This window comes from Scomber scombrus, chromosome 10 (assembly GCF_963691925.1).
Source record: "Scomber scombrus chromosome 10, fScoSco1.1, whole genome shotgun sequence".
NCBI classification, from domain to species: Eukaryota; Metazoa; Chordata; class Actinopteri; order Scombriformes; family Scombridae; genus Scomber; species Scomber scombrus.
Genome location: NC_084979.1, coordinates 24,235,948 through 24,247,331, shown reverse-complemented (window position 1 = coordinate 24,247,331; position 11,384 = coordinate 24,235,948). Strand labels below are relative to the sequence as shown.

At 38.7% G+C, this 11,384-nt stretch overlaps 1 protein-coding gene across 1 annotated transcript; it reads left to right on the top strand.

Moving 5' to 3' along the window:
• The first annotated feature begins 185 nt into the window (after positions 1-185).
• LOC133987789 (matrix remodeling-associated protein 8-like) lies at positions 186-11,015 on the top strand. The gene is made up of 10 exons (XM_062427231.1): positions 186-296; positions 4,893-4,919; positions 5,045-5,353; positions 5,448-5,549; positions 5,643-6,101; positions 8,689-8,847; positions 9,324-9,354; positions 9,461-9,540; positions 9,632-9,685; positions 9,834-11,015. Exons 1-10 carry the CDS (start codon positions 269-271, stop codon positions 9,857-9,859), a joined length of 1,275 nt encoding a protein of 424 aa, XP_062283215.1. The 5' UTR covers positions 186-268; the 3' UTR covers positions 9,860-11,015.
• The last annotated feature ends 369 nt before the right edge of the window (positions 11,016-11,384 follow it).

Below are 11,384 nucleotides of genomic sequence, written 5' to 3'. Positions count from 1 at the left end.
ATTTGGTGCATTTTTTTCATATTTGTGGGGTATATTGGTAAAGAAACGTTTTCTGCTAAGTGTTTGGCGATATATATATGCGACATGTTTTTCGAGACAAACTAAAGTTGAAGCTGTTCTGGATTTTCTCGGCCGGCGGAGGCGGAGCGTGCTGTGAATCCAGCTGTGCGGCTGCAGCTGGAGCTCGGTGTCTGGTGTTTTTAACAATTGACGCGCACATCTCCTCTGTCAGACTTTACTCACCTCGGCTGCCACCACTGTGAAAAAGATGCATCTCGGTGTGACTTTGCTTCCAAGTAAGTTCCTCAGTTGTGTTGCTTTTATAAAAGGAGAAAAACAAACCTGGCGAAACTTTCTTTGTCCCATAATTGGAACCAGGTTAGAGTTACCTCTCAGGGACAGAAAAGGTTCCCTTGTCTGTAAACATCGTTTTAAACAAGTATATTATACGCAGGAAGTCTTCGCATTATGAGCTATAATGTTAACTCAACTGCACCAGGCATTATTCATTTTTTTAACCGATTTTGGTGAAGTGACTTTTTTTTTAACCATGACTTTTGTTCATTATGTGTTTGCATATATTATGGGTTGATTTTCTTATTCTAACATCAATCCGTAATCCTAGTGAAGTTAAACACATTTAAAACTCAGAAATCTGCTCATTTTGCTTTGTTGTTTATGTATGTAGACTATTGTTGACTTATCAATTAGGCTATAAAGTTTTTACTGATGATAGGCTACTTTTTTCTTTTCTTTTTTTTCTTTTTTGTTAAACCTCAAAGCCTTTATTTTCGGTCACTTTGTGTATTCATTTATCTCACAGTCTTTTAATTTTATTTTCTGCAACTTTAGTCTGTGCATTGTTTATCTCTCTTTCTATCTTCATCTGCCTATCTGTAAACAATGTGGATCAATGGAGCAAGCTGAACTTGAAAGCGAAACGGATCATTGCATACACTGCATGGCTTTGTCTTACCTCGGCCTGTTGATGTTGTGTGTATGTGGGATTTTTTTTATGGCCTGAGCCCAATGTGTTTCTAGTTAACTGCGGTCTGAGTAGAGGAGTCAGCACAATTCAGCAACCAGTCATTTTATGTGTCAGTAATGAGTGTTTCACCATGAGTGGGCTGCTTAGAGTCCGGACGACGTGGAGGAGGGGGATTACCACTCCATGTTTATGATGGGTCCTGTCTTAATTAACGGGCACATACAAAAAACATTTCAATTGCTGTTTTAGAAAGCCTTTAAACATGAATTCATTCAAGGCAGGAAAATTACAAGGTAGAAATGAGGTAACATGTTTGTTTTCTGTGCAGCCCAATCACTTTTTCCTCAATAGAAATGTATTCTGGTTAAAAAAAAAAAGAAAAAGAAAAAAAAACAGTTCCCATATATTGAAATGACGCTCCCAGTGACCTTTTCTTGGGTTCATTTTTTCCCAAGTATGTCTTGAACAACAGTCAGGTGCCTCAATGAAAATTGAACCACGGTTTGCTTGCTGTAATCATCCCTCCTGTTCATACAGACCATTACAGAATCCCCTCACACTGCACTTACAGTGTAAATGAAAATCCATAGTACTCATTTTGAGCAAAAATATATTCAAAAGTTTATCTGAAGATAAAATGAGGGCCCAACTGTCTGAGTTTTTAGTCAAATAAAGTGGATATTTTCCACAGTTAGTCTTTTTTAGTATTAAGTTCCCTCTTTGTGATGGGCAGTGTTTTACTGTTGCAGTGGAAGAATGTAACAAAAAGAGGGAATTTGGCACTAAAATTACTTTGTAAGATAATGACTTGATTTGACTAACTTGGATGGCTGAAGCCTCATATTAGGCTCAAATAAACTTTTAAATACATTCTTGCACAGAGGGAGGGAAGGCTGTGGAGTTTGTCTGCCATCACTTTTCTTTTTAAAGTGCATTATGAAGAGTTCTCTTAATGGCCAGTAACAGCATGCAGGAATAATTATAGTGAGACATTTTTGCCCCGTCAGGTATACATAACACATGACTAAGAAGGCGTGGTAGGCACTCCTGATTCTGCACATCTGTAGTTCTAGTGGAAAATGAAAATCTTTTAAAATGAATTTCAAATATAAAAATATTATCAATGCTATAATAAACATCAAATACTTATGAATCTATAGAAAAGAGAACACACAAACATATCATTTTCAACATCTCACAAAGCAGCATTGTATAATGTTTCAGTATATGATTATGATGGTAGTTTCATCATTAAGAGTATGAATTTGCAATGAAGCTTCAAAAGTACTTTGTCTCTATGCATGGATGACTAAAAATACCTGAGAAGTCTTGGCTGCATTTAAATGCACACAGGAAGAGTCAACAGGCTCCTCTGAATGTGTCTTTGTATATTTAGCTGAATCTGCAACTGGACAGATTTATTTGATTTATTCTCAACCTGTGAAGGGGCTGTGAGTAAACTTCGCACACCCACAACATCCATGAATCACAGAAATTATGCTGAGTAAATACATGCTTTATGTTTGACTAGTACATACTGTTCAGCATCAGCCATTTTTATTTCACCTCAGGGGTGACGTTCTACTAAGTGATACAAATGACAACAGTGATCGTGGAGGTCATTTGGTAAATGTGTGTTATTATCCCCGGTAATTCAATAGCACATTGTTAAGTCTTTAGTGTTAAACCAGCCCTGTGATTCACCAGCCTGTGTGTGTCTGGAGGAGAGATGAGAGCAAATTACAGGGGCTGGGACACTTTGTTTTACCTTCTGCAGGAAAGTTTATACCCCTCAATAGAGAACCCACCAAAGTTTTCCAGCATGAGGTCTCCTCTCCGATGGCACTGTGTGTGCTGCAATTAATTCGCTCAGCTTGAAGTATGAAACCACTGCATGTGAAACCGCTGGATTAGAAGCACAGCAGCAGCCGTCTACTGAAGTATTGTTTGGATATGATGAAATCAAAACTCTTTTCTCATGTTGGTCGTCTGTGTTCACATGACGTGCAGCCATGATGAGTAAAGCACCTGGATGGAGAAGGCCAACAAAAATGTAACTCCTAAAAGGCAGCCAGTTTTGTTATGTTAACAGTTAGTTTAAAAAAAGTTAGTGTCAGTGTGCTCAAGACAAACAAAAGACAAAGCATAAGTTCACTGTAGACAGCACATCGCCTTCACAAGGTAACCAACTCTCTTTAGGTGCATCTGTAGTTTGTAGTTTTGCAACTGATAAACACATACAGTGTTAACCATTGTGAGACCATCAGTGCAGATAAGGAAAATGGACTTGACTGAGCTGCAACTAACAATTGTAGTCATTATTGAGTGAATTTGTTGATTATTTGATTTATTTAATGAATTAAACATTTAACATTTTTAAAAAGAATGAAAAACATTCTGAGAGCCGATGATGTCTTCAAACACAGTCCAAAACTTGAAAATATTCTGTTAACAATAATAATAAAAAACAGCAAATTGTCACATTGTAGAAGCTAGAAGCAGAGGATGATTGGCATTTTTCTCTTATTAGAAGTAGAGTAATAACACGCACATCACGTACTTGCAAGGCTGTTAGAAAGCAGTATCAATGAAAAAAGGTAACACTGCATTCTTATTCTAAGCCACGAAGATCCGAGTAGAATTGAAACATTGTCTGGATTAAATTTTGTGGCTTGGAGTTAGTGTGCAGACATTACCGTCTTTCATTTTTGTCTGATTAAACAGTTTAAATGATTCATCAATAATCAAAATCGTTCCAGATAAATTTCCTGTGAATCAGCTAGTTGATAAATGGTTTCAGCCGTAGACTGCTGGACTAGTTGTTTTTTTTTTTTTTTACAGCAGATGTCACTGATTATTTGCAAGTTTAATCTGGTGTAAAGTTTTATTGCAAAATATTCAGTAAATTGTCAGTTTAAAAATATTTCATCATTGTTTTTTTCCCCCAGTGTTTAGGTATTTCATTCTTTTTCTTTCCTAACTTTATTTTCTTGTGTGGAAAAACATTCTCAGCTCCAATATGAGGTCAGAAACAAATAAATAGAGATACTAGAGTTGCAGAGAATTTAAACAGAAAAGTGAAGGGGAAAAAATGGGTAAGAGTGAGGAGTAGGATCTATGGATGTGGGAAGAGTATTGCTTTTTCACATCTGCAACATCTGTGCCTTAAAGTTTTGTTTTCTTTTAATGTGTAGTACTGAATGCCTGGATACATTAATAACTATCATCCCACTGAAGGCTCTGGACCTTTATATAGTTCCCAGTACCAAATACCGTTACATTAAAGATAACCAGGTGTCATGTTTCTGACACCAGGAAGTATGACTGAAGTGAGCTGAATAGCTGTGCGGTTTTTCATCTCTTCAGGATCACGGCCTCGCAACAAGCCAGCAGCAGCTAGGATGAATAGAGCCTCTGTATGCTTTGGCTGCATGCATCTCTGCTGGCCCTTCAGTAAACACACGACAAAATAGCACTGTGGGAAAAAATGCATTAGAAATAGCAAATGTACAGTAGGAAAATGTCTCCAGAGAGAGATAAAACATTAATGAAATGTATTTTCAGAGAATATTGTTGACATCTGGTGTATTTTTCTCCAGTTGTTTTCCCGTGTGGAACGTTTCTGTTTTAAAATCCTGACACATTGCTGAGCTTTTGTTTCTCCAATCTTCTTCTCCAATCCTAAAACAGTCCTCTTAATGAACTCACATCTGCTCCAAGTCTGAAATCTGGGTCATTTCGGGTCAAACTTTAACACTCAAGCCGCTTCAACCATTTCCGTTGTCTGAAATATTTCTCGAGCCTTAATTAATGTTCATCTCATCTGTTTAATACAGCAACACTAGACAGTATTAAGAAAGAGCTTTGGTAAGATACAAATAATCGTTCTTTTTGTCTCTTTCAGTTCTTGCTGTGCTCTTCCTGCCAGGAGGTAAGACATTTTTATATTTCTGTGCGCTGCCTAATTGAGTGATAAATGTATTGTACAGTAGCCCATATTTGATGTCTTTTTCTGGCATTGATTATCTGAGCCTGTGTGTGTATTTGTTTTATCAGCATGGGCTCAGAGTGGCAGCAGCAGACTTGGTGTTGTGGTGGAGGCCAAGAACATCACCCTCCCTGCAGGGTCTGAGGCTGTATTGCCCTGCCACAGCCCCCGCATGGTGTGGACCCGGGACAGACTGAAGGACCGTCAGAGGGTGGTGCACTGGGATTTGGTCCGCAGCAGCCCAGAGTATTCTGTGGAGCGTGTACTGGACATGTCCCCTGGAGCCCACCTGAGGGTCTACAATTCCTTCAACAAGGACCGTATCTCCCTCACAGACACTGCTTTTAATGATGGCAACTTCTCCCTTATCATCAACAGTGAGACTTTCTTATTTTTAGAAGCACCTTGTAGACTGCACTCCTTCATTTAGAATTGAATCATAAGTTGTTTGTATTCTTTTTTTTCTTCCAGATGTGGTCTCAACTGATAAAGGTGTTTACACGTGTAATCTACACCATCATTACTGCCAGATTCACCAGTCCATTCAAATCCAACTCAATGTCACCAAGTCACGTGAGTCTTCCTAATCATGCAGCTGTTATTTCAAGAGTTGTGAGACATGAAACACCTTAAATAGCAATTCATTTCACACTTATGTGTTTCCAGCTCGGAAAGAGAAACGTTTCTGGGATGGAGAGAAGACTGTGTTAGTGGTTCTGTTGGGCAGCTCGGTGGTATTGCCTTGTGTGAATCGGCGCCCCCTGTGGAGAGAGGGCCTCCAGGAGGACCAGCAGCAAGTGGCTCACTGGGACTTCCAGCCCCCTGGAGTGCGTCCTGATAGGGCCGACCGCTTGGTGGACCTCTATGCCTCCGGAGAGCGCCGGGATTACGGACCACTCTTTGGGCAGAAAAAGATGAGCGTGGCAGAAGATGCTTTTACATTAGGGGACTTCTCACTGTCCATTTCTGACTTGAAGCCAGTTGATAGAGGCCTGTACTCCTGCCACCTGCACCATCACTACTGCGGTCTTCACGAGAGACGCATCTTTAGGCTGACTGTGGGACCTGCGCTTCCAGCCACTCCCACCGAAGCACCCAAAACTTTCCAGAATGAGCCAGCGCCAAGTAAGCCACTCACAGTTCAAAACAAGAGAAACATCATTTGCACTTTGTTTTTCCAGACACTAGTAATGGTTAATGTTTTTTCCCATATGGTTTCCTGACTGGATTGCGCAGGGTTAGAACACCGCTCTTAGGTTTTTTGTTATATTTATAGGCATAGTTGGTCAGTTAAATCAGTTCCTCTTCTTGCCAATTTTCTCCTCAGACTTCTCTGTTTTCGTGTCTGAGCTGAAAAGGGAGGGAGGAGGTACAAAGAATGTAGAAGCTGGTTGAGTAAGAAAGAAAGAAAGAAAGATCTTTCTGGTAGTTGTTGACTGTGAGTTCAGCTTTGCAAATTGAAAAGTGGGGTTTTTTAGCATCAACTATTTGCAGTTCTGGCTTGAGCTTGAGCTGTCTACAGTAAATGGTTTTAAATTGGCTCCTACGGAAGTGGGCTCAATTTTCCCTGGGGATGTTTTTTTCATTTACAGCTTCTTCATTTACAGCTGGAGACATTTTAACTGTGCTGAGCACAGGAGTAGGCTCCAACAGCCAGTAATTGAGAGAGAAGAAGGTCATATCTTGTGTTTTTCCCCCTTTTGAACCCGTTTTTGAAAAAGTTCCTTGCACACGTCTAGACGAGTTACACTGTATCTCGAGTTTTGTTTATCCTTAATTTCTCCCAGTTTCTGCTCTGATTCTCTGCTGATGTGTATCAGCCTCTGGTAGAGGCGTGTTTACCAGCAGTTAGTGGAAGTCTGATACATCTGTTCAACATCTGGGCCAGCTGTGACATGAAAGAGCAAAGTAAGGGAAGGGAATGAAGGTATGTGTTAGAATATAGATCCCCCCCACTACCCACCACCCCTTTAAAGAAACGTTGGCCCATTTAATAACTCTGTAAAGTGTGTTGTGAAGAAATGCACACGTGGATCGATGCCATCCTGCCGGTGTCCTTTGAGTAAACCTCCACAAGGAATTCAGTTCGTCTTTAAGCCCAGCTGATCTTGTCTATGAGATTAAACCCAAGTTGTTTGTTCACACAGGCGCTAGCAATCATCTGAAATTACAAATGTCGTGAGAGCTTTTCACTTTAATGCTGTAATTATTTATGGATGGAATGAAATGAACATTATTTCTTTGTAATGATGAAAGGGGCATTTTGTGAGCTGTCAGCAATTCAGTAGAAAATCTCTATCTTTGAAAATGAAGATACTTTCTTCCAGTTCATTGACTTGCAAATGATGAATTTCCCAGAGGCAAGGGGGGAAACGCACAATGGATGACCTCTGTGCAGCGTATGTGAAATAGCCGTTAACATGTACACACTTGTCAGATCTGTCTAGAAAATGGAAATGGGAGACGGCTGTGGCTCTGGTTTCAACAATTGGGCTCAAGAGACAAAGACCTTGGACCTGTCTTTGCAGTTTCATGTATATTAGGTAAATTAACCAATGACAGGTGATAATTACCAACTAGTCTCCAGCTTAGGAGGTGGGTGATTAAGTCAGAATAAGCTTTTGATAGGATGGTCAGATACAGTACATTGCTTGTCCTCCTCATTAGTCCCTCAGTAGTCTCCAGTTTTACTAGTGTCTAACTCAGCTGCTTTAATAAGAGGCCACACAGTGACGGTATATTTAAGAGAAATATTTAAGAGAGAAATATTTGGTCTATTTCATTATCCTTTCCTGTGTTATTGTTTCTGTGATCAGACTGCTTGTGAACTTAGGGAGAAACTGAAAGAATGTAATAACGAATATTTTTACCCTTCAACAGATCTGTAAAGATGCACTGAAGGATAATTCTGCAAAAAGCAGCTGTGCTACAGCACGCTGTGTGTCATACTATTTATAATAAAAGGGGATCAGCTTGTAGTTGTTATGGTGTTGCGTCTTCCAACCCAGCTTTTATTTTCTGTGCTTGTCGTTTTTAATAATCATGATCAACTTTCTAAAAAAGGTCACGCTGTGAAACGGGGAGCTGCCTGCAGTGTTGTTGGATATGTATTTAGGCTTGTCTGTCAGACTCTAAAGTTCATTGATAGCTCTGCTAAAGTTGTCACTGATTTATTTTCCATGCATGCAGAAGTTGGAGTTCTGTGTTTGTGTGCAGACGTAGAAAAAATGGAAAACTAATACAGACACGCAGACAAACCACATAACAGTATTCGTCTCTCTCCCCTCACACTTCTCCTCCTCTTTTATGGTCAGCCTGTATTTTTCTGAGGAGGAAAAAAAATAACAGCTGCATGACATCAGGTCTGGAAGTCATTACCGCCGAACAGCGTTTTGACATTTAACTCCTGCTCTCCCTCCATCTTTCTCTGGCTTTTGAAGGCAAATGAAAAAGAAGATGCCTCGAGGGGAATGAAAGTTTTTAGTTGAAAAGCATTTCAATTTGATTCTTGTCTATTTCCATCACATTTATCCACTGTAACAATCCATAGGTTACAGTTAAGAAAATACCCATAAATCTTTACTGTGTTTAAATGTACCTTGAGCCATATACCATGTGAAATTAGTATTATAATAGTATTTATCCCATTCTATGTCTATGTATGAGAGAATGGAGTTGTTTATTCCTCTTTTTTCCCATATTCTGCCTTCAGGGACTGAAGAGGTGGAGAGTCCACGAGTGGTGAATGTCATCCTCCCTGAGCATCGAGGTTATTTCGTGCAGCATCTGGGCTACTTCCTGGCAACCTTCTTACTGCTGGCACTCATCGTTGTCGCTGTCATCGTGCTGACTCGACGACGCAAAAAGAGAGGTATTGTGTGTGTGTGTGTGTGTGTGTGTGTGTGTGTGTGTGTGTGTGTGTGTGTGTGTGTGTGTGTGCGCATGTCTCTCTGTCTTTGAGAGAACCAATTTCACTTGAAAGCCAGCGTTGTAAGGACATGCCTGTGTTGTGAGGACATTTTGGCCGGTCCTCACATTATCAAGGGCAATATGAGGGTTCAAATTTGGTTTTAAGGTTTAGGTTAGATATGGATTTAGGCTCAGTTTAGGCATTTAGTTGTGATGGTTAAGGTTAGGGTAAGGGGCTTGGGCATAAAATCAATGAGTGTCCTCATAGGGATATAAAGACAATCGTGTGTGTGTGTGTGTTTATTCCATACTCTCTCCTTGTTCTTGGCTTGTATCTGACAACTTGATTTTATTCTATAATAATAAAAATCATGTTTGTTATGATTGCTAGTGTAGGGCACACTGTAAAGGTCACTTTTTGTATTTTATATTTTCCAGGGCTGGACTATGACGTGCACAGATATGATCGGTAAGGCATAAGAACTATGCAGCAAATAATAAAAAACTTTGTATAATAAACATTTTTAAAATCATTTTGATAGTTACAAGCAAAACATGATTTATTTCGATTGCAGGAGAAACATGATGGGGGAAGGTGAAATATCATTAGACTGTGCAGAGCTGAAGGCCTGTAACCAAGAACCTCTGAATTCAGGTACAGTAAACCTCATCACATGGGCTGCTTTAATTACATAGCAACACTTTTTGCTTTCACTTAACACATATGTGTCTACTATGATCCACAGACTACAAAAACAACCTACTGAAAGAGAGGGATATGACCAAAGACTGCAATACGAGTGAGCAGACATTCTGCAGTTAAACAATTGTATTTCACTTAAAATACACTTAAAAAACACTATTTTCACATAATATATATATATATATATATATATATATATATAATATTTGTTTGATATGATGTCCCTCTGCCACCTTCTCATTTAGGCTATGATGGAAAGCCGTGGAAGTGAGTGAGATGTTTCTGAAATGCTGCTGGCAGGTCCAGAGCAAACACCAGAAGAGTGAAGAAGGTTGGAGTGGAAGTGGAGAAATAACAGGAAACCCAGGAGAGGACAGGAGGAATGCTCCCTCTGCTGTAATTTTAGCACACTAAGCTTTTTCACTAAAAGGCATCAACATTTTTTACGTGTTTTTAAAAAATATATAACTTGCAATTTTTACAGCTGTTATAACAATATGATCCTTACTTGTTGGTGGATTTATGATGAGTATTAGGCATTTTTTTCGTCCATTTTGTATTATGTTTTTTACTTAAATGCATGATGTTTAATTCAAGTATGTTTTATTTGTACTGTGCATGCTTACAGAGCTGAAAGCCCACAGCTCTTTTTTTATAGTTGTTTAAAATTTAATGTTTTCTATCTTTTTTTTGCACAAATTCTGCTGTACTGTAATTTGTAAAAGGCAATGCATCATGTTTCAACAGTTAATTTACTGTATGTAGACAGTGTTTGGAAACAAGTGCCACACATTTCTAGTTATAGGAAGTTATTCATTTTAAACTTATCATGGTACTTTCAGAGTGACTACAAATGACCTTTTTTTTTGGATTTAACATATTTCAGAAATACAGTCTCCTGCCTGACTTAAATTCTTCTCCGAATTATCATTTTATATACACTGGCCCCTTGGAAAAGTTTGGTTCATTAATAACGTATTAGGTGAAAGATAATGAAATTGAAGGACTGTGGACTAAAGGCTCAGTCTATCAAAACTCAGGAAAAAAGAAAATCTTTTAACCATTTATATGGATTTTAATGAGCTGTGTAGTACTTGTTTGCATCAAGCATGTACCATGTACCCTGGTTTAATAAAACACTGAATATTGATTACTGAATCTGCTGGTGATACAGGTACAGATCTGCTATAAACTGTGTGGCTGCAGCTCTATGAGGTTTACTGCAGGAAAGAAGTGTGTCTACAATCTCAGTAATGCTAAACCACAACTGTAATCCTAAACCCCATTTTTTAAAGTCTCGCTCTCTGTCTTGCTCTCTCATCCATTTGCACACAGTCAAATATTGCTCTCTTCTAATAAAACATTAAAAAATCCCAACATTGGCCACAGACTCTTTAAATGTGATCTAGTTGATAGAGGCTTCTCCACAGGCATTAACCCTCACAGTGGGTGTTGGAATGAACTGGGATGTAAAGATATAATGTTTCAGTCACCTCTGAAGTCTCGAGGAATATGGGTACAAGAAGCGAATATTTGAGGTAAATGATTATTTTAAAATGTAGAGTGATAGAGATACATGACATTTTACAGACAGTAACATCAGTGTTTTTTCAGTCTAATAAAGAAATTGTGTTTTGTTAAATAGCAATGGAGTAGATATTTTATGACTGCATACTGTCATGCCTGATGTGCTCAGTTAAATCCAGTCATGACAAAGCAGTTACGATAATGTCCAATTATTATTATTATTATTATTAATAGTAGTAATATCATCATCATCATTAGTATTATTATTA